This window comes from Manacus candei, unplaced genomic scaffold, assembly GCF_025592945.1.
Source record: "Manacus candei isolate 608988 ecotype Guabito, Panama unplaced genomic scaffold, ASM2559294v1 h1tg000035l, whole genome shotgun sequence".
Lineage (NCBI taxonomy): Eukaryota > Metazoa > Chordata > Aves > Passeriformes > Pipridae > Manacus > Manacus candei.
The window spans coordinates 8,403,717-8,430,345 of NW_026138083.1; the positions used below are offsets into that span (position 1 = coordinate 8,403,717).

A 26,629-nucleotide genomic window follows, 5' to 3' on the forward strand; every position below is an offset into this window, starting at 1 on the left:
CACTCGAGTGGATCCCTTTGTATCAGAAAACCTTTTGCTCCCAAACCGTGTGACCCGCATGGGCGCCAAGTTAGAGCAAGCAGTCAATGCCTGCCTAATGAAAGGTTTTAACCATGCAGCATGGCCAGAGAGGGCTGAGTTAGCAATGGACCATTATCTCCTCAGCCCTGCAGATACAGCAGCGCAGCACTGGCACTGCTCTGCCAAGGAGCCGCAGGGACAGTCTGTTTTCTGTCCCCGCACAGCTGGGAACAGTTTGCAGAGGAAGGGACAGCCTGTAACTGCCTGAGCTTCGTGGGGCTGGCTAGAGAAAGCTCCCTCAGTCCTCACAGGGAAAGCTGCACAGGATAACTGTCACGTGGCTGGGTTTCTGCTGCTCAGACTGCAAACAGGGAGATGTTTCCCAGGAAGCTGCCCAACCCATGGACGTTTGCATACGAAGCCTAGAACGCAGAGAGCAGGTGCTGTTCAGGAGCCAGAGCCTGCAGCAGGCAGGCAGTCATGCTGAGAGGGGTGCAGGGACAAGGAGGGGAACACACTGCAGAGACGAACATCCTATCCCCCCAACTCCACCAGCTCTTCCTTCCAGCCTCTCTCCCCCAGTCTTGCTCCCCTGAGAGCAGCACAGGGCAGACAGTAGCTGCAGAAGGCAGAGCAGCTCCCTGAGCACACACCTCACACAGGGCACTGGTGTGCCCAGCCACGGTGCCAGCCCTGCTGCAGGAAGGCTAATCCAGAGGGGCTGGAGAGGAATCAGTCACTGACCCAGGGGAGGGGAAGCCCATTTATTTAAGGCTAGTTGAATTTGGCACACACAGAACATCACAGTAACGCACTGGAGGCTAACGGTTTTGTTTTGTTGTTTTTTTTTTTCTTTTTCTCTACAGACATACAAGAAAACTCTATGCAACTCCCATGTACACATTACACAAAGGAAACAGCTTTAATCAACCACTGGTGAAACATGGAAGCTTTCAAGATCTCTGTAGCTGGCACAGGAATGTTCTCTACCCCCCATACAAAAGGCATTTCAGGTCAAACTTTCTAGCAGGTGATATTTCCATGCATTTCTACAGAATTAAAGAAGCTAACAGACAAAAAGCCCAGATCAAGCCATATTAGTCAGGCTGATTCATTCTACTAAGTTAAATCAATGGTAATTATGGACAAATGGACCAAGTGACCAAAGACTGGGGCTGAAAATACCACTTTTCAAGTTGTGGTTCCTTCTCATTTTATTACCGATAACTGAAAAGCTCTGATATAAGAATCTGCACTTATAAAAGCCTCAGAAGCATCTGATCCACTAGTAGGTGTGTATTAGAGACAGTAAGGTAGTTCTAAATTAAACTATGTCAACAGAAAAAGCAATTTTTATAGAATCACTCAGGCTGAAAGAGACCTCAAGACACTTCATAACAAGGAAATTGAACCTATAGAACAAGTGAACCTTTAAATATTATTACTGCACCAGGAGTTTACAAGGGAGGGGATTAGGACTATTTCTCTGGAAAAGTGTGTCTGTTTTATCCCTAACTTCAGAATTAGGCTTTTTTAGTACAGCTCTGCAACTGCAAGCACTACGAGTTTAACCCAGTTTGGTACCAAAAGGTTGCTTTAGCCTAAGTTTAACTACGGGTTTTAAGTTTTGTCTTAAATGGTTACAGGGGAAAAGCTTTTGAATTTGGCAATTTGGCCAGTAGCCTCAAAATGACTGACTGAATTTAGCTCGTTACAATTTAGAAAAGCAAGAACAAGAACCAGATTGTTCTCACCTCCCCCCCTTTTATGATCCACTGCTCAAATTTTTTGAGACCTTTAGTGTTAATCCTTTGGGGACAGTGTTGGGCTGGACAACCAATGCAAATATTAATACACCAAGATAAATCCTTAGATTTGATTTATTTAGGGTCATTTGTACATACAAGCTACATCTCCAAAATCTACTTTATTCTACAAGACAGCTTCCCTACTGTTAGTGAAACCCTTGCCTAGAATGTTTGCTTTATATAACTGATATATTAAAACATGGAATGCTTGTAGAGTTGTGGCACTGTATGACATCTACACAGGACTTCCTTCAAAAGCTACGACTAGGGAGCCTCCTAGCTTCTCAGCAATGCAAGCTCGGTTGAGGTCCTCTGGCCCATTTGCTTGACATTCATGCTTTATGCCTAAAAAAGAGGCAAAACACTCAGTAATGCAGTATGTCAACATGCTGATAATCAATTAAAGAAATATACTTGGTAGTAATATTAGAAGAAGAAATCCAGTCACTCAAACACACAAATCCTGCCTTAGCTTAGGAAATCTTTTTTTTCCCATATTGATATGTCACCAGAGACATCTGGCTACACACCACATGTCAATGCAGGGACATGTGGGGAGAAATTTGTCACTAGATCAGAGCTCAGTCTGTTGGCCTTTCATCGCAGGCTCTTACAAGTTAATCCCTCATGTCTTGAGCTGCCCTGGGTACAGCTGGGGAGGGAGCTACATGCAAGCACATGGAGATGGCCACCTCAGCTCCTGCTGGCTCTGCAGAAGAGGGTGAAAGCATCTAGAAAGCCAGTCTAAGGAATCAACAGTGGTTTTTTCTTTTTGAAGGGTGGGGATCCCAAACCATGCCTGTCTTCAGTGGTGAAAGACAGAATTTTTTCAGGATTTTTTTTTTTTCAACTTCCACATGTGCAGCACACAACAGTCTCCCTGGGCACTTCCAATCCCTGGGGCACACTGTCCTGTGAAGGCTGGCACTGCTGCCCAGTGATCTTGTCAGTCTTGCACACTGCAAGATTTTGGCCCAGTGCAGCACGAGGAACTTAACAGGGGACAGTGCTACCTGGCTATAAGCCAGACTGACTTAGCATGAAATTTCTGAATGCTGCAAGGTGTTCACTCCTTGGTTAATGGTGCCTGACAGGCTGAATGGAACTTCGCTTCTCCACTTGGAGATGCAATGCCTTTAGGAATGAGTAATCACAACTGCATCTCTGAATCAAGTGAATTCTTAAATACTGTTACTACAGCGCAGTAAATTTATGACATTTCAACAGATGCAGGCTTGAAAGTCCTCTGCCACTGAGGCAACTCTGCACAAAATCCAGCTTTGAGTTATGAATCTAATGCTTTCTAGCCTGTATGGTACAGATGTGCTGCTCTGTACTGTGCAGCCACAGTGTCACACATTGCAAAACCTGCTCTTGCTCTGAGCACAGTTCTAATACCTCTAAAATTTAGTCAGACAGTATAAATTTTAGCTAGACCTCATTTTAGCTCTGTCACATGACATTTCACCTCTCACTAGTTTCTCAAAAAAACAAAATAAAACAACACCCAAGCCCCAAACCAATTAGCCAATGGTTAAGCCTTCCTGTGTAAGTATCCTAGAGGCAGGGCAGAGCTAGGAGCATCAGCTGTATTACATACCTTGAAACTTCTTTTTGATTGCATCCTTGGAGCTGGCGTAGATCATCTTACTTTTGAGAGGTGCTTGTTCTGGTGCCCTAGTGGGATATGCCAAAGAGAGTGCAATTACTGACACGGATTATTCAGCACAGCCAGAAGCAGTATCCTTCCCACTATGAACAAGTGAAATGTCTCACAGCTCAGAATATAGGCATCAGGCTGCCCGACTCACTTTAAGCCTACCATCTTGCCAGCCTGGACAATACAAACACTCAGAGACCTCACCCGCAGTGCTTGGACTGCATGTTAGGAATGAGTCAGTTGGGAAGATGGCTTACCACAAGAAAAACATCAGCTCTTCTTTTTTGGATTCCTTGGTCTCGAAGCTTGCATCATACAAGGCATAACGGCAATCCTTCTCAGGAAGCATCTGCACAAAGTGCTTGAAAGGGTCGGTAACTGTCACACCGACATCTCCCACCAGAATCTCTTTGCCTTCTTCCACAATAATGCACTTTTTGTCTGGACTGAGGCAGAAGATGACAGCCTTCTTCCTCTTCTTAATTTCCTCAGGTGTAGAGCACTTCCGCACTTTCATGTCATAAAAAATACGGCATACCTCATCGGCAACTTGTACTCCAGATGCCTGCAAAGACATGAGCAAAGACCTTTAGGGTTGCCACGGCAAATTTTTGCAACTCCATTACTGCACTGCCTTAAACACAAGGCTAGAAGACAATAGATACTAACAATAGTCACTAGTGGCCCAAGAGTTTCCTCAGAAAAGGCTGCAGACCTTCTTTTCCAAAGCCAAGTAAAGAATCTGGAGTCTGCTGCTGACCACAGCCAGTTGCCAAACCAAAACTATTCCAAAGAAGGCACAATCCTACTTACATTAGAACATTGTTTTGGGGGAGTTTTACACACATGTCCGCTCCTTGTTCTCCAAGATTACAGAAGCTTAATTTTGTTACCCATTTCAGGCTGGTTAGACAATCAAGCCCACAAGGATCTGCTATTCAAAATTTCCTAGCCATTTCTAGCATGCTTGCTAGCAGCTTTAGGAACAGAGGTAAAACTGGCCAAATTCCACACGTGTCATGTGGACTTAGTTTAGAGATCAAGAGAGATGTAGTGGGGTACTGGGACTGCAGTGGTACAGTTTTTGGCTGAACAAACCAACTTTTAGAAGTTGCTCTGAATTCAGGATTTTAAAGAGAGAAACTGCAATCTCCTCCATCAGTTTTTAAAGCCAGCTGCCTGCCTTCTCAACTTCGCTCCCCCTTGTAGTCTGATGGGAAATTGTAGTTAGTGGTATGATATCCCCTGTGTTTGCTGTAATAGGAGGTGCACATGCAGCATTATCAATCTAATGTTAAAGGCAGCTGCACAAAATAAAGAGGACAAGACCTAGCAAGAACGACAACAGGCTGAGCTGCATTTTCAGCCTGCTCCTTTTTTGGGAATAAGACAGGAAAAACTTGTGGCAGGGTAGAAGCATTTGCATCTGAGTGTTGTTCTCAGACTACAGCAAAGTTGGAGAGCTTAAAAGAACCTGTGCAATAGCGAATACTGCAAGTATGGGAAGCTAGCTGATGCTGATGGAAGGACGTCATGGCCAGAGCAGTAAAGACCAAACTGAAGGCTGTCCGATACTCAACAATCTGTTCAAAATGCTGTATGCAGTGTGAACAGTGAGATTCCTTTAAAATACTGCTTCCTCCCTCACTGGTCTTTGGTCTTCAAATTCAAATGACGTTATCCTCAGATATGACAATTCATATCTCAGATGGAAAATTGCCTTCCTCCCTCTCTGTAAACTGCCACACGTCACTGCTATGAGCACCGTCAGCAGTACTAACAGTCAGGCACAGCACCATCTGAGATCCACCAACTGAAAAAGGCTAAAGGCTGTTGTTCATTTTGTTTTTCCTTACCTTCAGGCCCAAAAATGTAAGCTCAACAGATTTATTTTGTGTCTTAGAGAAACAACAGAGTTCAGCTGCAAAACCAAGGAGATAGAGGTGCAGAGGAACTGCTCAGTGCTAGCTTTCATACAGGCTGTCCTTAAAAGATGGTTATAGATTGGACAATGACTTAATGTGTGTGGGTTTTTTTAAGCCTTGACCAATGACTACCATGGAGGACCTCAGACGAGCCCAGATTCTCCTCTTTCTACCAACATGTCTCCTTCTGTAACTTTGAGTGGCTGGCATAGCATTGGTAACCCAGTGAGGAGAGGTGGCACAGCTAGCAGAATCGATTACCATGGAGTTTGGTATCTACATCTCCCAACTGCTGGTCACAGAAAACCTCACCCAGCAGCGTATCTGAGACAGAAGCTTTTCTGTAGTATGAGAACAGTGCTCTTTAGAGGTTTACCCAAATACAAGGGGACATCCCTCAGGATTTATAACGCATGGCCTGTCTACTAGGGGTAACCTATCCAGAATTCCTTGCACTTACTTTGGGACAGGAGAACAGCAAGTCACTCACTGCGCCTCAGCTCCCTGGCAGGCAGCCATCCTTTTGCATATCACCAATAAGGCGAGGAAAGTAAGCAGAGAAAGCCTATTCCAGGATAAACTTGAGCAAAAGTACAAACATCAACTCAAAGTGACTCATTCCTATGTCACCTCAATCATATAGAGAGACTGCACTTTGTCAGAGTGTGACTGGGAGGTAATGAAGCATGAAGGTCTTTCCCTTCCTTGTCCCTGTGTTTGGTGTAGGCAAGAGCCTCTTTGGGAAGACTCTAATTAATACAAAGTTGCCTTAATAAAGCAAACAGTGCAACAACTAGAGCTATTGTATCATTCACTTGGGACCAATCCACAGGGAACTCGAGAACCTTTTTCCTCCCTGAAGTTTGCAACAGCACCTCAGTAGCTGACAACAGGTGTTAAGACCTGACTTTCAGTCACAGAAAATGCACAGAAAGCCTGAACTAGCATGGGAACAAGGTAATTAATCACTTAAAAGCCCTGTCACTCACCTCCACCTTTGTCCATTCTTGATCTTTGCTCCAACACCACAATAACTAATTCCCCTGCGCCAATTCATGTTAACTTTGAAAGAAAAGGTTAATGCTCAGCAGAGAGCAAGAAGCAACAGCAATAGAGCTGCAGGTTGACGCAAAGTGTCCAGTCAAGCACATATGCTTGTACTACTACACAGCCAGAAACATGTCTCCAAGCAGGGAGACAAGTTATTACCTTAAAAAGAAACTGAGCACTGCTGGCCAGTCAGTTCAGATTCCAAAAATGTTGAGTATTTAGCCTGGAAACTCGGGATTCAGTGTTAAATTGCAGTTTATAACTGGGACAGACCAGAAGCTGAAGGGGCAATAGTGAGAACTGGATCTATTAGCTTTTCAAAGCAAAAGGCTGTTAGTAGCTGGTGCTACTATTTTTTTGCAGCTGCTGTACAACCCCTGGATTCATCACACAGGCTGACATTAGCAGCCATTATGTTGCTAGGGACAATGCAGATTTGTTCCATCTCAGAAAAGCCTATAGCTGTGTCACAGCAGTAGTGTGTCACCCATAAATTCCCAGTGCAATGAACTAATTACTTCCAAAAAGAGGATCTACTATTGCAACTGTAGGACTCCCTCTTCAACTCTGGGCTTGTACCAGCCACGGCTGGCTTCACAAACATACTTAAAAAGTAAAAAACCCCAAACCCTAGACAGCTTCTGCTGTAAGCCAGTTGAAACCACTCTGCATAGAACATCAACAGGATGACTGTTAAGAGCACTGGAACAAGGAGAAATGCTATATTTTAAGTACATGTCCTCAATAAACATTTTAACCTCATCTCTGGTGTCTTGTCCAGAAGAAGAGCTGGTGAGAAGCCTCCACCCCACCAGTAACAACAGAGTAAACATTTATTTGTTAGTCTGAATTTTCTCTCTTTGGTCAGATACCACTCTGCTTAGAGGATGCAATACAGCACATTCATTATTATTTTGTGCATTCTGGCTTGAACACTGTAGAGCTACAGTAGTTAGTCTGGTTCTGTTCCTTTTCCAGTATAAAAGCAGTTATCCAGCTCTGGACTGGTACTTGTGAGATACATAACCATGAATCAGCTGGTGATATTTTATTGTAGGGGACTGAACCTTAACTGCAGGGCCTTTTAACCTCACTGAAATAAGGCAGCAGCAAGTAGGCAAGTCACCTAATTACCAGATGGGAAAATGATGCCAGTACAGCATATTGAGGGAGATAGATATTCAGGCAAGAGCAGACAGAGTGAGTTTCTCTGAGGAAATGAGCAAAAATGAGTTCTCCCCAGCACCTCTGTGCAACTATTGCAAACATGGTGTGTCTTGCGGGCTGAGCTCTCCATATATCGTTCCAGGGCAGTTATATGAGTATCCCCATTGTACTTTCATATGGACTGCTGTATGCACATGACGTAATGATTGCATTAAATGCCTTGTCGGCATGTGCTAGAGTAACACAGTGGCTCTTATTCCCTACACAAAGCTACTGTTCCTGCCTTAAGTGCAAGGCATTGCAGAAGTCTTGCAAGAGTAGAATGCCCTCCTTACACAGGGCAGCCCAAAGAGTGAGCCTTCTGTCTAGCATGCTTCCTACTGCAAGAGCCATATGCAGCTGCCCTCACTAAGAGCTTCCAACAGTTTGCCTCCATTGCCAAGTACCTGAACTGAAATTTAATCTTAAGTGGGGAAGACCAAAGAATAATCCAAAGCTTTCTCAGGAAAATCCCCACATACAGAAAGCTGTTTCAGGAATGAGATACATGCCAGACACCTTATAAACTAGATTTGTAGCAAGCCTGCATGGAAACACAACTTTGACACACTGAAATTTGCCTTCTCTTTTGTTAGGAAATCCTGTGCACTCCAGTATTTTCCTTGCATATTTAAAATATTTTACCTAAGGAGAGTCTTTGTTTCCTCCTCAACTGTGAGACAGCCAAGAAGACTTCAAACTAATGACTTAGTTTGCCTCAAGACAAGTTTGAAGGATGAGATTTGGTTTTAAGACTTGACCATTTTACACTGTTGGGTTTCTCTCCTGTGATTAGAATCCAAGAGCTCTCCATAGTGGTGCCTGTGCATGCATTATCTACAGAGACATTTAAAGAACATTGTTTTGTCTGGAAACCACACACACACATTGTATACACCAGGGTGATACTACTCACAGGTACTCAAGTGGAAACTGGTGTTTCTTGGAAAAGCATCATCAATTTTTCCAGAATTTGACCCCAAGACCTTTATTAAAGTATGTCTTGTTTAATTGCAAGGGCAGATCTGAGGACATTATGCTCCCATGTTTGTTAGTCACATTATTGTATGTATTTGGTTCTTAGTTTCTTCAGCAAACACTGCTTCCCCTATGCTTGGCATATTATTCTTCCTATCTACCTTCAAAATTCTCTGCCACTGCCAGAACTGCTTGTGTAACCATGTGGCATTTCCATAAGACTCAGTCATGTGTCATAGTACATCTCTGCAACAAATACTCTTTCAATTTAAACTACTACCACCCAACTGGTCTGGGACAGCACCCTTCACAGAGCTGTCCCTTACACTGCCACACAACATAATGCCCTGGGACATCATCAGCATGGAGACCTTGAAGGGCAAATTAAGCTAACGTAGTTGTGGGAGCACCCAGCAGAAAGGGAAGGTCACAGCCTGCTGCACTAACAGGCAGGAAGACAATTTTGCCAAATCAGGCCTCTGAAAAGGGTGTCACGTAAAGCCAACAAGTCAACTGAAAATGTAGGTGGTCAAAACCACGGATTTGAAATACTGCTTTGCTTTTGTTATTTGAGCACTCAAGAAAACACATCGGATACTACCACCCCACTGTACTGAGTAGGAAAGGTGCAACGACTTTAACTTGATCCCAAAGATCAGTGTTGGAACACCAGTGACTTCCTGACTTCTTGCAAGGCCCACATGCCCTGCTATCTACAGCCGGACAGACAGACACCTCTGTTTACAGGGGACAGCATGAAAGTCCAAAGCTTCAATTCAGATGTGAAGCATGATGGGAAACATAACTAACTGCCTTTTACTGCTGTTGTGTAACAGGCTATATTTGCACACCATAAACCAGCAAGAACTACAGAGTTATTTGCATATCACTTGTAGACAGATCTTGCCAGCTAGACTCAAGTTTTTCATTTAGCATTATTTGGTCTCTTTTGGCAGGAGGAGGGGTGGAATCAGAACTCTATTCAGCTTTTCTTCCCCCCCCACCCCCGACAATAAGAACAGTTAACGACAAGGAGAGATGAGAAAGAAAGAAATTATTTAAAAAATAAGAAAAAACTATCCCTTGAATTCCTGGAGGTCATTTCCTCAGCTTTCAGCCAAAGAGGAAATTACCTCCTTCTCTGAGCTACCATGAAGTTCACTCCCAGTTTAATTATCAAGGTAGGCAGAAAAAGCAATACCCACAAAAGGCAATCCCAGCAATACTGCTGAAAAACAGCCAGTAGCAGGGTAGAAGTTTTGAGTAGCATCCATTCCTCTGTTGAAATGCAAGGTTTTAAGGTAATGCAGGTGTAAGTTGGTATGCAACAGGACTCTTGCAGAAAATTAAAGCTTCTTAGAACATATTCAGCACAGAAATCAGCTATAATGAGCCCAAAAACTTACTTTCTCCAGGCACCTACAGCAACCTAAAACTTAAAAGTTACCCTCAAAACCAGGCTTTGAAGGCCTGCTTTGGGCACCACAGATACTTGTTAATGAGGGACCCTTCCAGAACACTGCCTGAATGCTGAACAGCCAGGCAAGCGAAAGCTCCGAACAGCTTCACACACAAGTCCTGGCTGCCTGCAGGCTCTCCTACATGGGATCGCTTAGGTCAGCCCTTGCACCCAGCAGGAGCCCCTTGACAGTAATTCTGGCAAGGCAAGTAGGAACATGCCAGACACCCACACTACCAATTGTCATGAGGCTGTCATCTTGTACATGAGGCATATGTACCTTGTAATTACACAGATTTGGGAATAGTATTGACTAACAACCAAGAAAAATAATTTGCACGGTCCTCCAAAGACCATGGACTCATTTAATCCAATAGCAAAGAAACTGAACCTTGTGGCAAGACACAAAAGCTGAAAATCCAATGCTCTTTTTATACTAAATGATGCCCTCCTGCTGACATTACTGTATTTTGCCAGAAGGTCTACAATGCCCATAAGCAAGTTCATTTCCAGCATCTCAAAAAAGCCAACCCAGACCCTGTTGCAAAAAGATCACTGTGAGAAATACTAGTTTTGACTGACTGGGGAATTCTCTACTTCCAAAGCAAGATGAAGCCTGACACACCAAGTAGTCAGACTAAACTCGGTTTGCATACTGCAGAGGTGGTAGCTGGCTTGCTGAGACAAGCCTGTTTTAAACAAGAGCTGCAAGTCTCGTCAGACTTTTTAACAACTTCAGCTGCAACTCCCATCAGCTCTGCTCTACGTTGCAGACCAGTCACAGATGCTCCAATTTGGGTGTTAGAGGAAGCAGGGAGATTACTAGTACATCCTGTCTGCCAGCCCTGTATGGACTAAAAGTTCATTTACTGGATATACCACACATTCAAACTAATGAGGAATACCATGAGAAGGCCTCAATATGTAACACCTCTACTAAAGACAAAAAACCCAGACAAGTGTGTCAAAACACAAAAGTGTGTGTTGCTGGACTCAAGCAAAAACAGGACAGGAATTAAAATTGCTTGAGCTAGTAATTCAGACGAATTTGCCAGTCACAGCTCCCACAGTTAAATAGGGATGCAAACTTTGAGCACAGGCAAAGCAAACCAGGAAGTCAAAAAGGCATTTGGTCTATTCCGCTCCATTTATGCAAGGAGTTCCTTGGCACTTTTGGTTTTTTGAAAGCCTGGAAACACAGGAAAGTCAGTGTGTATGTTTGCATCATAATGTCTTAGATAAAGTGTTTCCAGCACTGTGCGGAGGAGCAAAACAAATAAAAAAAATCAACACAAAAACCAAGTCCGTGCAGCAACTATCTTAAAATTTAAGCTTCCTCGAGAGGTCGCTACGAAACTCTGTTTGTTACGATCAGCGCTTCCCTTCCGCGGGTTCCGCTTCCCCCCTTTTGTCCGCTACCAGTGCTGCCGGCTCCAGCCGGGGCCGGCGAGCAGGATCCCAGTTGGCCCTGGGAGGGCCCGTGCTCGTCTCGGCTTCCTGTGGAGCCGACGCCGTTTTCTAGGCCAGGCCCGAGCCCTTCGGCCGTGGGAAGATGGCTCCCGCCGGGACCGCGCCGGGGCGGCTGCGGCGGCGGCCGCGCTTCCTCCCGAGCAGGGTAGCCCCCGGCCCCGGGGAAAAGGGGCCTGCCACCCACGGTGCCTTTCTACCAGGTTGCGATCCCCTCCCACGCAGCCCCTCGCGCAGAGGGGCGGGGGCGACGATGCCCCTCTCCCCACCCTGGCCGCGCCCTGCGGCGCGGGGAGGGGCCGCGCATCGCCCCCTCACGGGCTCTTCCCGCCTCACCCGCCCCCCCCCCGTCACAGGGTGGAATGGACGCGCCCGCCCCAGTGCCTGTGTGCAGCACGGAACGTACCACCACCTCAAGGAGAGGTGACGAAAAGGAGGGAGGACAGTTCCATCGCCTCAACGGGGGGAGAGTAACCTTCCGCCGCCTCATGGCGGGATGGGGGGGGGGGGGGGCGGCGGCTAGGGGGAAGGGAGGAGAACGCATTCGCCGCCTCAGGTTCAAAGGCGAACGGGAAGGATTGGGGGGGGGGGCTGAGGGGGGGGGGGAAAAAGGAGAAGAAAAGGGGGGCGAGATACCGCCGTGCCCAGCGGCGGCGCCAGCCAGGATGCGGCGGGCGGTACCGCCGCCCCCCTCCCCACTTTCCCTCAAGGATGAAGGCGGGAGAGGGAGAAGCCTAACGCCCCCCTGGCGTCGCCCGGATCCCTACCATGGCGTCGGCTGGGCGCGGCGGGCGGGTGGGCGGCGGAGCGCGGTGCGGCGGCGGCGGCTCCTCTCGGGTGTCTGGGCGCGGCGCGGACTCCGGCGGCAGAAAGGGAAGCGGCGAGGGCGCGAGCCGGGCGGAAGCGCTGCCGACGTCACGGCCGCTGTGCCCGGAGGAGGAGGAAGCGGTTGCTATGGCGGGAGCCCCGCGTGGCGACGCCCTGGCCCCGCGCGCACGCGCGGGCGGGGAGGGGGCACTCGCAGCCCATACACACGGCCCCCTCCTGCCGCCCGGCAGAACTGCCCAATCACAGGGGAGTCGCCGGCTGATTGACGCTTCGGCCGACCAATGGCGGCGCCCTCTTAAAGAGGTGAGGCGGGGCTACCTGCCCCAAGGTGTGCGGGGCGGCGGGGAAGGTGCCGAGGGGAGAGTAGGGCCTGAGGGAGTCGTGTGGGAAAGGATGGGGGGTGGCTGTCAGCGGGGCGTAAGGAGGATTTGGGCTGCTGAAAGCGGGGCTAAAAGGGACTGAGATGGGCGTGAGGGGTCGGGGGGCGTCCATGGGATGGCCGTGGGACGGGCGGGAAGCCCGCGGGGCTAGGCGGCCACAGCAGAAACGGCCAGAGCCGAGCGGGCGGAAGAGCCGGCGAGGCGGAAGTGTGGGACTTTCCTTTCTCTCTCTCTTTTTTTTTTTTTTTCCTTCGAGGGTTTTTCACTACCTACTTTGGTGCGATCTCAGTTAGGCACTCCTGATTGGCTCGCGCTGCTGCAGCAGGAGCCTTGCGCTTCCCGCCGGCACCCGCGAATCCCGGATCCCGGCGTCGGCTTCATCCAGATGGCCGAAACAACCAGCTTTGTCCTCGAGACAAAGCTGACCCTGAGAAAACGCTGCTACGGAGACTGGGGCGCTCGGAGAAGCTGCTGTTCCGTGTTCATGGCAGTCCTGCTCACTCTGACCGCGACGAAAATACTCATTCCTTAATGTTTCCAGGCAGTGAAGCTTAGGCTGTTCATAAACAGAGTATACAGGCACCTTCTGATGTTACAAAATATATAGAATATATAGAAAGTTAGGTTTTATTACTGAATCCTGACTGCAGTGATGTTCCCGGCTTGAATCGATAAGCAAAAACCCCCAGCATCATGTTAAGCCTGTGCCTACTTGTATGCAGAAAACAAAACCAAGACTTGATGGCATGTTTTCAGGGCTCGGGTATGAGGCAACTAGCATGAAGCTTTAATTCTAAAGGTGTGAGCCATGGTTACACACCTTACAATTTTCATCCATATTGCTGTTCTAGTTAAAGGGGTTTGATTTTTTTTTTTTTTCCCTCCTTGCAGCCTACCCTAGTAAATGCCCTTTGTAGATGCTGTTAAGCCTGTTCACATTAGATAGAAGTTGCTGAAAGACCCCATACTGAAGATTCATGTATTGAAAAAGCAGTCCTATTGCATTAGTGCATCTTGTGTTGAGTGACTTACTCTGACCAGGGATTCCTTTTGTAAGAGAATTTGCAGCAGATTGGTGAAACTAGCAAAGACCTTGGACTTGAATTGGACTGAGGGGGTAGTTCTTCTTTAGGGTCTTTTCTGATATTTTTAATCATGGAATGCTTACATTTGAAACCAAATGTTGACTTACTTTGGAAGTATTGGCAAGAATTGAGCAGGGACATGTTTGATTTTTTTCTTTTGAGATAAGTCAGATATAATGCCTGTGTAATAGGTAGAGCTTCAGTCCTAAGAGTATGTTTCTCTGGACAACTTGTGGTCCTGCTTCCTTGCTCTGACTGTCCTGGTGGGGAGAGGAAATCAAGGCAGGCTCTATTTGGCGGTGGGGATCAGTGCCATATGGCAGTGCCATGGCTGACCTCCATCTCCAGTGGCATGTAGCAGAGACCTGGGGCAGCTGTGCTTTTTAGTCTTAATTGATGTAATTTCTCTGTTACTGTTCCAAGCTTGCTCTTCATAGATGAGTTTCGCTATGACAGAGGGTTACAGAAGTGAGACATCCTGGGGAGGAGGGGAAGAGATGATGTAAAGTCATGAGAACAGGGCTGGGACTGTTTCATGTTGTATACTTATAAGGGAAAATGAGTTGGAACTGGCCCATTGGCTCACTCTGTTTCAAGAGGTCTTTTTGGAAACCCTGCAGTGGGTTGAGAAGGTATATAACTGGTTAAAGAAACTTCAGTGAGGACAGGAACTCCTTCACCAGCAGAGTAAGAGAAATCTCTCTCACTTTTCCTGTCTCATGAGAAAAGTGCTTGCTCTGGGAAGGGCACTCACCAAGAACCATGATGGCTTTTTGAATGATTGCATTACCCAAAAGACAAAATAGCATATAGCCTAGTGAGGCATAAACACAGTGGCTGTGGTGCTTTGCGGAAGCTCGAGGCAGGAGCTGTACACCAAGATGCACAGACAAGTTTGTGGTTATGGTGGTACCAGCCTGCCTTGGCATAGGCTCCACAGACTCCTCGTGCTGTAGCAGCACTGGCACTGGGAGCTCCAGCCCTGCACCGAGAGCTGCCTGCTTGGGATTAGCAGTATGTATGTCGTGGTTTGGGAACCACTGCTGCATGTAAACCCTGTGCTGCTGTTTGCATAGGGGAAAGGGAGTCTGGTTTTCCAGCCCTGTGCTGCTCCCTCATTTGACAGCCCTCTCCTCACATGTCTGTGACCTTAAGCATCACCCCTGTTTGCAGCCCTGCAGTTCCCTCAGCGAGGGCTTGCAACAGGGTCCTCTCACAGCTGCTGCATAGCTGTTGTCTTGGTGCCTGAAATGAGGGGAAGCTTCCTGTTTTGGGAAGGGCAGGAGGAAATTTTGGTTCTATTTACAAGGTCCCTTTCCATCATCCCACCCTTTTGATGGGATAGGGACCTGAGCAGAGGTGAGGAAGTTGTGCCTTGTGGCTTATTGCCACACTGACAGTAACCTTCCCACTGCTTACTGCGTGCTGCACACCCGTGTTATGGCCAGCTGTTATGGTGTACGAGTGAGCAAGGCTAAAGGCTTCCTGCGGTGAGACTTACCCCTTTGTCCTCACCTTTCAGTGCACTACAAGGTTGTTACAAAGACAGACATGAATACTGTGAATTGCTACAGCATTGTGGAGAGGAAGGGGTTCTTTACTAGCTCTTCTGCCTTTAACACTGAACAAGCTTTGTCCTTTTTTCCTAGTGTTAGTGCTATAAATAAGCTAGGCTGAAAGCTCAAGCTGTATGTTTGGATGAACCAATCTTGAAAGATGAATTCTCCTCCCTTTTTAAGGTAAATGGTATTTGCAATTAGCCTGAAACTTCCCCCTCCCCACCCCAAAAAAATCCATCCCCTAGCCGTAGGGGACCCTGAGAAATTTCAGCAATCCTGTAGCTGGTGGTGACTGCTTTGGCTCCAGGCAGAAACACTGGTGTGAAGTGCAGTTCACAAGTGTCTGTCCAGTGAATGATCACTTCAAAATCCAGCGTGGTCAATATAAAAAGTCACCCATAGACTCCATTTTTGTATGAGGCCCTGCATCAACAGAAACCCCAGATCAATACATCTGCCTCACTGACTAGCATTTGCTAGAATCACATTTGAGAGGGTGACTACTTGCTTACTTTGTATGCCTCAGCTATTTGAACTCCCCCTCCTGTCCTCCAAGCTACTGACTCATTTCCTCCTCTAAAACCTTCCTTTTTTAGCCTTTCACTCTGAAGTATTTGGTGGCTGTTTTGAGCTGCGTGCTCCATACCTTACTTAGGCAAACTCCTACATGACATCCCTGCAAGCCTTGCTTTTGTACCATGGAAATCGTTTGTTTTTCCCTAATAGTTCTAAGGGGCAGTATTAGCTACTGACTGTGTTCTTTGGCAAATTGCTTCTTTGCTGTTTGAAATCAGGGAGGCAGACAATCGGCAAAGCAGCTGGTGAGCTGAGGCTGCCGCTACTTATGCTAATTACTGTTGTCTCCCTCTTAGCCCCCGCTTTCCCCATCGGGCTGCATCCACCTGCTGTTTTTCAAACATTTCTACCCTGATCTTGCAGTTCGAGCAGGGATCACAGTGACTTCTCTTAGGCTGGACAACCACCCCATGACTGCAAAGCACCCAGATGGCAGGATCAGGCCCTGACTCTATGTGCTGTCTCACGCAGCAAAGGAAACAGGTGGTGTCCCCCTGTGTGAGGCCTGGCATGGTGGTAGCCCAGAGCTTTGGTCATGGCTGATTGATGGTACTGTAACCACACTAGCTGTGTGTGCTTGAAATGTAGTCCCTTTTTCACATGACTTATGGAATATTGGTTCTGTACTTTTGGCGTCACAAGGATCAGCAAAGATAATTTTAGACAGGAACAGAAAGTTTCTGTAAACCTTACATTCGTAGCTATTTCACTGGCAGAAACAAAGCCACAAGGAGCCTTATCGCTGTGCATTGCTAAAACATTCAGTTTAGTAGGTGCATTGGAGTAAATATTTAAAGGGAAATTTTGGGAGAGAAGAAGAACCTAAAGGTGATTTCCAGAAAGTGCTGTGATGCTCCATTCCTCTTCTGAGGAGGCAGTGAGGTACAGCAGACAGCATGCAGGAACTGAGAGCCTAGTGTCTGGTCCAATGCTCTGTCCTAGCCCATGGAGTGAAACTGGGCAAGCTGCTTTTCCCCTTTACAATAGATATCTGGTTTTGAAGCGTTAACTTTGTTCTTGCCTTTTCTATATTGCAATTTGAGATTTAGTGCAGATCAGAGCTAGATGTTGTTTATAAATACTTGCTATTTTTACAGTAATGAAAAGGTTGTCCTAAATTGCTACAGATGAATGCCAGAACTCATATTCCTTTTAATTTGCTGTCAACTTCCACAATTGCTGCAGGTTGCAATCCTTTTAATTTCCATATGGTAAAAACTGCAGGCTATGAACAACTGGACCAAAATCTGACCCTGCTTGCTGCTGGGTTAATTTTCATCAGAAAGCAGCTCTCATCAGAACCTTTCTGGATTGACTGTGATGGGGAAGGTAGCCTAATGCTTCATCATCCCTGGGGCATTTTTTCCACTAGAAGAACAAAGGAGGAAATAGCACAAGAAGGCAGCTCAGGAATGGAACAGCTCTATGTTAATTTAAGTATGCAAGAATGTCATCAAGCTACTCGCCTACCTGGCTTATCTATTTATTTATCTTTTTTTTTCCCCTTTGATTTTGTTGCCACTAAAGGGCCTGTCTGAAATACTTTGTATGGTGAGAATGAAATGCCTCCTGTCCCAGAATCATCTTAAGGACTCATTGCTGCTCAACTCTCCCCTAAATTGTCAAAACAGGCAATGTGCAAAACTTAAAATTATATGTTTTCCCTGCATACATGTGAACTGGATCTTAAACCCTGTCAGTGTGAGAAGGGAGGCTCATGTTGAGCACAGAGGCCTTGAACTTGTCTTAACCAGTGGATAAAGCTTTAGGCAGCATCTCTGGCTGCATTACCTAAAAGCTTTGCAGCATTCACTGAGATTATGCTCCTGAGCTTTTGCTGTGAGACAGGGCTGCAGCCCCTTTTATAGATGAGGAGGGCTGAGCTGAGAGAGGCTGCACAACTCTCCCAGCCTCGGGCAGGAAATCTGTGGTAAGTCCAATGAAGCCTTTGCTACCCTTACAGGGTAACACCCTAACCTTCAGGCCTTCCCTTTTCTGCACTTGTAAGATGATAATGCTGCTACATCAAATGTGCAATGGCTGCAGAAATTTCTAGGAGAATAAGCATTTTTGGCTTATATGGGCTTTGTTCCAGGTGAGGAGGTGTTTGCTGATGCCATTAGCAATTGCTATCTGCAATGCTATTAATAATTATTTTATTTCCTGACTAAATTAACCCCTATTCCTCTCACACTGTGACCTAGACAGAAGGTTGTTGTAGTAGTTTGATTTTCTTAGACAGAGTTTGCACTTAGCTGCATCAGAATAACAAAGAAACCTTTTGAACGTGTGCTGCTCCTGCAGGATGGCAGTTCTGGCTTGGGAACTGCAGGCCTGTTTGTGTTTGTCAGGACTGCGGCCACTTACTGAACCTGTCTAGGTTTGGCACTGTGGAATGGGGGAAAGTTGGCTCTTGTTACTGGGGTGGTTAAAATTGGGAGTTCATTACAAGGAGGGCTTCTGAGGGTAAGATCAGATGGCATGTGAATTAGCCCCATCCCATGTGTCACCAAACATGCAAGGTACAGGCACAGACTGGAAAATCCCCACCTGTGGTGGTTTGGGCTAGGCCTTCCTTGGTGACCAGTTTGTAACCAAGGAAGGGTCCAGATTTACCCAGTATTCCCTACAATTTTTATGTAAGCCAGATTATAAGAAGAAAGGAGGAGAGGCCTTCGTGCTCTTTCCTTCCGGCGGCTTGGAGGTGCAGGTTCCCTGCTGTTGAGTCTGCCGTGTTGGGGAGCGAGGCCTGGTTAGGCCTTGCCGACCTTGGGAGACAGAGGTTGCCGGTGATCGTTCCGGAGCGACCCTCGGTTGTCCCAGGAGAGTAGTGAGCTATTTCTTTGCTAACTCTTTTAGTGGATAGATATTGGGCTGCTAATTGGGATATTTATATATATATAATATTTTGGTTTTGTTCCTTTTCCCTTCCCCCTTCCCTTTCCCTTATTTTAATTGTATATAAGTGTAAATATATTTATATATCTCACTTTGGTTGTCTCTCTCTCGTTTCGGGTTTTCTTAGGTTTTTTTCTCCCTCTTCTCCCTGAGGTTTGGGGGGGGGGGAACTCTGGTGGTAAGGTTTGGAGACTTGGCAGGGAGCCAGCTTCAAACCATATCACCACCCTAATCTGCTTACTGTCTAACCATAAGAAACACATGGGGTAATGTAGAAGAAAGCAATGAGACCATGATTAGGATGTTCATCAACAGAAGCCTTATAGCTGTGGAGGATTTGCTAGAGGATAGCGAAGGCCCATCAAAACTGTCAGAAGATAATGAAGTAGCATTGAATGTGATTTCTGGGAATGCAGTGGTGTGTGAGGGGAGTGCTATGAGAATTCAGGGTGGTTACTGCAGGCCTGAGTTGTAGAGGCAGGTATAGAGAGGTAAGCACTTGTTTCCAAAGCACACAGCCCTGGCCATTGTGATGCTGGAAGAAGCCGCAGCACTGCCAATGCCTTGGGCAGGCTGCAGGACAAATCTGCCCACAGCCTGGAATTGGGTGGGTCTAAGCTGGATGTGCCAGCAGTGCACAGCCAGGGATTGGGTGGGTCTAAGCTGGATATGCCAGGTAGGTACAAGGGAGAGCAAGCATACTAGGTTTGTTTGCCTTCCAATATATCAGGTAGTCTAAAAAAGGGCATTGCTTTCCTGATGAATCTGCCTCACACATAAATGGACAACACTCCTTGCCACTTCTGCCACTTGGACTGTGCAAGGTGAGGTGTAGGAGTAGAAGGACATTGCAGAGACAAACTGGAAAAGAAGAGGGTCTCACTGTGTTTCCTGCAAGTGTGCAGGCAGACAGCACACAGGTATGGATGGGAGCCTCTGACAGCATCCCTGACCTCTCTCCTGTCTCTGTTGTGGGTGCCATCATCCTGCAGGATGTGGTCTTTGTGCATAGATCATGAATGGAGTCGAGTGGCTTGATAGCTATAGCTCTGCCACCTGGGCTGACAACTGGGCCATGGTGAGCTATGTGTACGTGCTGTGGTTGGTCTTATCCAGGGACGTGGCTATGGGGAAGTCTCCACTGAAAAACTGGATAGTGTGAGTGGAAGATTCCTTTCCCATCCCCCTCTTCAGACCTGTTCTCTGTGTCTGAATCTGTATTGGTGGCCTGTGCTTGGCATGCTGCTCTTTTCTGGCATGCTGAGTGGAGAAAGGCTGGCTGGTGTGGTAGGATGAACCAGTTTGGTGAGCCTGCGTATTTCCAGTCTTCAGCAACCACTGATCTCTTTCTGAGCATTTGCATTGCTTGAGTGGCTGTGCTGGTTTAAGAGTTAACCAGCAGGGGAAATGAACTCAACTCAAAGGAGAGATTATAAGTCAGAATAACAATTTATTAAAATAACACAGTAAGTACAATTGTACAAACAAACAATTGGTTTTAACCCACAAAACCCAAATGTATAACCCAGCACCCTGGGGCATGAACAAAGTGGTGTTCCTTGGGCCCCCCCTTGAGTCCACAGTAAAGGGAGAGGGGAAAAACCTGCTGGTGGGAGAGCTGTTGCAGTCTGGTCAAAAGTGGTGATTGCAGTCCAGTTGAGGGTGGTGGTCTCAGTCTGGTTGAAAGCGGTGAGCTATGGTCTTCCTCTAGATCCCACGAGTGGTGGTAAGGTTCTGAAACTCCAGGTTTATATATTCTCCAGTTCAGGCAGGAATGGTCAGTCGTTCCCTCAGAGCGGGGAATTCCATAAAAGGATGCTCAGTTCGTTCCCTCAGAGTGGGGAATTCCATAAAAGGGTATGAGGACAGGAACCCCCCCCCACCTCGCAGGCCCCCCTTCCCCCCGACAGCAGTTTCTGGGAAAATGGCATGGAGGGCCATAGAATACACAGGTGTGGGCTACACCCATCCAGTGATGAATCGGTCCCAGCTGTTCTAACTAGGACATTATCCACCCCTTATTCTATGCCATCCATGTCATGCCCAAATTAACCCCCTTTAAAAACTATATCCCTTTAAAATTATATACATCTATATATATATACAATGAAACATTACAGACCATTCTCACTCAAAATTAAGTCCCCTTGTGGTACACAACGTGTCTCCCCATCTTTTTGCATTACCCACCAGGTGGAACCAGGTCCTTGAGCAAAAACAATCCCTTGGATGGGTTTGCCTTTGCTTGAGGTGGGACTAATCGAAACAGTCTTCCCTAACATTCCTCTCATATGCACTACGGGGACTTTATCTCCATCTACAGTATGCAAAAGTTCTGATTGGGCAGGGCCAGCTTGATTGATGGGGCCTCGGGTGTTGACCAATCAGGTGGCCTTTGCTAAATGCAGCTCCCAGTGTTTGAGAGTCTCCCCACACAGTGCCTTCAGGGTGGTTTTCAGCAGTCCGTTGCACCGCTCAACTTTTCCAGCAGCTGGTGCATGGTAGGGGGTATGATACACCCACTCAATGCCATGCTCTTTGGCCCAGGTGTCTACAAGGCCATTCTTGAAGTGGGTCCCATTATCAGACTCAATTCTCTCCGGGGTGCCGTGTCGCCACAGGACTTGTTTTTCAAGGCCCAGGATGGTGTTCCGGGCAGTGGCATGAGGCACGGGGTATGTCTCCAACCATCCAGTACTTCCTTCTACCATGGTCAGTACGTAGTGCTTGCCTTGGCGGGTTTTGGGGAGCGTGATGTAGTAAACTTACCAGGCTTCCCCATACCTGTACTTCGACCACTGTCCACCATACCATAGAGGCTTCACCCGCTTGGCCTGCTTGATGGCAGCACATGTCTCACAGTCATGGATGACCTGTGAGACAATGTCCTTGGTTAAGTCCACCCCTCGGTCACGAGCCCATCTGTATGTTGCATCTCTCCCCTGGTGACCAGAGGCGTCATGGGCCCATCGAGCCAGAAATAATTCTCCTTTGTGCTGCCAATCCAGATCTACCTGAGAGACTTTAATCCTGGCAGCTCGGTCTGCCTGCTCGTTGTTATGATGCTCCTCATTAGCCCGTTTCTTGCCTACATGAGCATCTACGTGACCGACCTTCACACTCAGCTTCTCTACCCGGCCAGCGATGTCCTGCCACATCTCCGCCGCCCAGATGGGTTTCCCTTGGCGCTGCCAGTTGGCCTTCTTCCATCACTCCAGCCATCCCCACAGAGCATTGGCCACCATCCATGAGTCAGTGTAGAGTCTTGGCCACTTCTCTCGTTCAGCTATATCCAAAGCCAACTGAACGTCTTTAAGCTCTGCAAACTGACTTGACCCACCTTGTCCTTCGGTCGCTTCTGCAACTCGCCGTGTGGGACTCCATACAGGAGCCATCTGTGAAGAGCGCATATCGCCTTTCATCTGCTGGTAGCTTGTCATATGGTGGGGCCTCCTCAGCCCGTGTCACCTGCTCCTCTTCTTCTTCAGAGGATAGTCCAAAACTCTCACCTTCGGGCCAATTCGTGATAATTTCCAGAATCCCAGGGCGATTAGGATTCCCTATCCGGGTTCGCTGTGTGATCAGAGCGATCCACTTACTTCATGTGGCATCGGTGGCGTGATGTGTAGAAGGAACTCTTCCCTTGAACATCCAGCCCAGCACTGGTAGTCGGGGTGCCAGGAGGAGCTGCGCTTCGGTGCCGATCACTTCTGAGGCAGCTCGAACTCCTTCATAAGCAGCCAGGATCTCTTTCTCAGTTGGTGTATAGCTGGCTTCAGATCCCTTGTATCCCCGACTCCAGAATCCCAGCGGTCGTCCTCGGGTCTCCCCAGGCACTTTCTGCCAGAGGCTCCAAGAAGGGCCATTCTCCCCGACTGCGGTGTAGAGCACGTTCTTCACGTCCTGTCCTGTCCTTACTGGCCCAAGGGCTACCGCATGGGCAATCTCCTGTTTAATTTTTTCAAAGGCTTGTTGTTGTTCGGGGCCCCACTGGAAATCATTTTTCTTCCGTGTCACAAGGTAGAGAGGGCTTACAATCTGACTATACTCGGGGATATGCATCCTCCAAAAGCCCACAGCGCCTAGGAAAACCTGTGTTTCCTTCTTGCTGGTTGGTGGGGACATGGCTGCTATTTTGTTAATCACCTCCGTTGGAATTAGGCAGCGTCCATCTTGCCACTTCAATCCTAGGAAATGAATTTCCTGAGCAGGTCCCTTGACCTTACTCCGTTTAATGGCAAAACCAGCTCTTAGGAGTATCTGGATTATCTTCTCTCCTTTCTCAAAGACTTCTCCCACTGTGTTCCCCCATACAATGATGTCATCAATGTACTGTAGATGCTCTGGAGCCTTGCCCTTTTCCAGTGCAGTCTGGATCAGTCCATGGCAAATGCTGGGACTGTGTTTCCACCCCTGAGGCAGTCGATTCCAGGTGTACTGCACACCTCTCCAAGTGAAAGCAAATTGTGGCCTGCACTCCGCTGCCAAAGAAATGGAGAAAAAGGCATTGGCAATGTCAATGGTGGCATACCACTTGGCTGCCTTGGACTCCAGCTCATACTGGAGCTCCAGCATGTCCGGCACAGCAGCACTCAGGGGTTGTGTAATGTCATTGAGTCCATGGTAATCCACTGTCAGCCTCCACTCTCCGCTGGACTTACGCACTGGCCATATAGGGCTATTAAAGGGTGAGCAAGTCTTGCTGACCACCCCCTGGGTCTCCAGGTCACGGATCATCACAGAGTCTCGGTCGGTGCGGTATTGCCAACGGTGCACTGTTGCTGTGGCTATCAGTACCAATTGGTCTTCAACCTTCAGCAGTCCCACAGCAGAGGGGTCCTCTGAGAGACCAGGCAAGGTGTTCAACTGTCTAATTTCCTCTGTCTCCACAGCAGCTATGCCAAAAGCCCAATGAAGTCCTTTTGGGTCTTTGAAATACTCACTCCTCAGGTAATCTATGCCAAGGATACACGGGGTCTCTGGGCCAGTCACGATAGGGTGTCTGTGTCATTCCTTCCCAGTCAGGCTCACTTCAGCTTCCAGTACAGTCAGCTGTTGGGATCCCCCTGTCACCCCAGAAATGGAGATGGATTCTGCCCCTACGTGTCTTGATGGCATTAAAGTACATTGTGCGCCGGTGTCCACTAAGGCCTTATATCTTTGTGGCTCTGATGTGCCAGGCCACCAAATCCACACAGTCCAATAGACTCGATTGTCCCTCTCCTCTACCTGGCTAGAGGCAGGGCACCCCTAGTCCTGGTCATGGTACTCATTGTGCTCTTCTTGTGAGTATGACCTGGAGGTCCCTTCAAGAGGATCAGACGTATCATCATTCCTGTACCGTCTGGAGTCTTGCCCACGAGAGACCGGAGCCGCATTTACCCTTGAAGAGTTCCTTGTGGTACTTGTTCCTCTTTTTAGTTCACGTACCCGGGCTGCTAAGGAAGAGGTGGGTTTCCCATCCCACTTCCTCATATCTTCTCCGTGCTCATGGAGGTAAAACCATAGATCGCCACGTGGAGTGTACCTTCTCTCCTTAGCTGGGGGACGCTGGCTCCTAATAGCAGAGACTCTTGTTTGTCCTGGCGAGATATGGAAGATCCCTTCCTTAATTTCCTCTCTTAGCTTCTGGTGTCCCTCTTCAATCTTCTCTTCCAGGCTTTGGACATGTTCAGCCAGTTTGGTTTCCACAGATGAGACGTGGGCTCGTAATGGGGCGGTGACAGTGTCTTCATAAATCCTGAGTTTACTGACCAACGCACCCACCTTGTCCTCTCCTTCCCTCCATTGCAGCGTTGCTAAGTAGCGGGAATACATTTCTGGCCCGAGTCATGCAAACTTTAACCATATCTGGGAGGTGCACTGTACACCATCTGGACTTTTAGGGAATCTTTCGTCCTCTGAAAAGATTATCTCCAGTACAGCTAACTCCCTTAAGCACCGGATACCTTGTTCCATTGTGTTCCACTGTCCTTGCTATACGTGGAGGTCCTCCTTACAAAGGTATCTCTCCCTCACACTGCACAGCAGTCGCCGCCAGAGGCTGAGAGTTTCCTGCCTCCTTCCAATCCCCTGATCAATGACTACATCTCGAGACAGGGATCCCAGCTGTTTGGCTTCACTCCCATCTAGGATTGTATTGTTAGCTGCGGCATCCCAGATTCGGAGCAGCCTGTCGTGTGAACTCTCTCCGGAGCTCACGTAGCTCACCCAGGGATAGGGACCGAGTGATTATTTCTGGCTCCGTCTCCTCCGGTGGATGTGAAGGTCCCGCCTCTTCGTCATCATTTGCTATACGGACTGATTTAGTCTTTGATTTCCTTTTCTGGACAGGGGCGACTGCTATTGGTTTTGCTTGTTCTTCTGGCTCCTCGATGGTTTGTGTGGACACGGTGCCGGTTGGTTTATTTCTTTCTCCCTCTGACTCAGCTGTGGTTTGGGTGGACGTGGTGCCTGTGGATTTGCTCCTTCTCTCCTCCCCCTGACAGTGCTGTACCATGTCAAGCAGTGCCCGGTAGGCAGTGGCCAGGGCCCAGCAGGTTGCTGTGAGCTGGCCATCTCTGGAGCTGCCAGAGCATTTTTCCTTCACCAGTCTTATCATGCTAACAGGATCCTGCAGTTGTTCAGGGGTGAATTTCCAGATCACTGGAGGAGAAAACTTCTCCAAATGGCCGATGTCCTCCCACTTCCCGTGCCACTCAGCATTATCTGCTCCCAGGGCAGGTGTCCAAACAACCTCCCTAAAAGGCCCTGTTCTGACCCTAAACATGGTGTACACAGTACAGAGCAGACAGAGCAACCCTAGCAATAACATTATGCTGTCCTTAACATCAAAAGGGAACTCAATATTTTCAAAAACTGTTGTAGCAGGTCTGAAGGGGAAGAAGGAGGTGAGAGGCTGGAAACAACCATCCCCCCCTGTTCCCCCAAAGGGCTGGGTGCGATTTTTAATGAGGCCCCAGAGGTAGCAACCCAAACCAGGACAGGCAAACAGGACTGAATACACATTTACAATGAAACTCATTGCTTCTGATGTTAGAATGACATAAACATAATATACTAATAAAGCAATTTGGATCCTTCTCCCTGGTCTTAAAGAGAGCATCAAAACAGGCAAATAATACCCCATCTGTGGAAATACGAACAGGCTCAAATACAACATCCATGTGAACGCATCAAACAACATGGTGATCAGGGAGTTTCTATATCCAAATAGACAAATGCTTAAAATGAAATTGTGATTCTGACTTCTCTCTCTCTGCCCCACATTGGGCGCCAAAAATGTGCTGGTTTAAGAGTTAACCAGCAGGGGAAATGAACTCAACTCGAAGGAGAGATTATAAGTCAGAATAACAATTTATTAAAATAACACAGTAAGTACAATTGTACAAACAAACAATTGGTTTTAACCCACAAAACCCAAATGTATAACCCAGCACCCTGGGGCATGAACAAAGTGGTGTTCCTTGGGCCCTCCCCCTTGAGTCCACAGTAAAGGGAGAGGGGAAAAACCTGCTGGTGGGAGAGCTGTTGCAGTCTGGTCAAAAGTGGTGATTGCAGTCCAGTTGAGGGTGGTGGTCTCAGTCTGGTTGAGAGCGGTGAGCTATGGTCTTCCTCTAGATCCCATGAGTGGTGGTAAGGTTCTGAAACTCCAGGTTTATATATTCTCCAGTTCAGGCAGGAATGGTCAGTCGTTCCCTCAGAGCGGGGAATTCCATAAAAGGATGCT

At 47.6% G+C, this 26,629-nt stretch overlaps 1 protein-coding gene across 2 annotated transcripts; it reads right to left on the reverse strand.

Moving 5' to 3' along the window:
- Window positions 1-918: 918 nt before the first annotated feature.
- DSTN (destrin, actin depolymerizing factor) lies at window positions 919-12,507 on the reverse strand. 2 transcript variants are annotated; one of them, XM_051793057.1, is made up of 4 exons: window positions 12,342-12,507; window positions 3,747-4,054; window positions 3,430-3,506; window positions 919-2,174 (listed from the first exon to the last, which is right to left on the reverse strand). In XM_051793057.1, exons 1-4 carry the CDS (start codon window positions 12,342-12,344, stop codon window positions 2,065-2,067), a joined length of 498 nt encoding a protein of 165 aa, XP_051649017.1. In that variant the 5' UTR covers window positions 12,345-12,507; the 3' UTR covers window positions 919-2,064. The 2 variants fall into 2 exon arrangements, with proteins under 2 accessions (XP_051649017.1, XP_051649016.1); XM_051793056.1 differs by lacking the exon at window positions 12,342-12,507 and having other exon boundaries at window positions 3,747-4,066.
- Between the last annotated feature and the right edge of the window lie 14,122 nt (window positions 12,508-26,629).

Excerpts from the sequence above, each read along its gene's own strand:
- DSTN (XM_051793056.1), bottom strand. The coding sequence starts at position 4,066 with ATGTCTTTGCAGGCATCTGGAGTACAAGTTGCCGATGAGGTATGCCGT. Across the intron at positions 3,507-3,746 it reads GAGCTGATGTTTTTCTTGTG|GGCACCAGAACAAGCACCTC; the intron begins GTAAGCCATCTT and ends ATATCCCACTAG. Across the intron at positions 2,175-3,429 it reads AATCAAAAAGAAGTTTCAAG|GCATAAAGCATGAATGTCAA; the intron begins GTATGTAATACA and ends CCTCTTTTTTAG.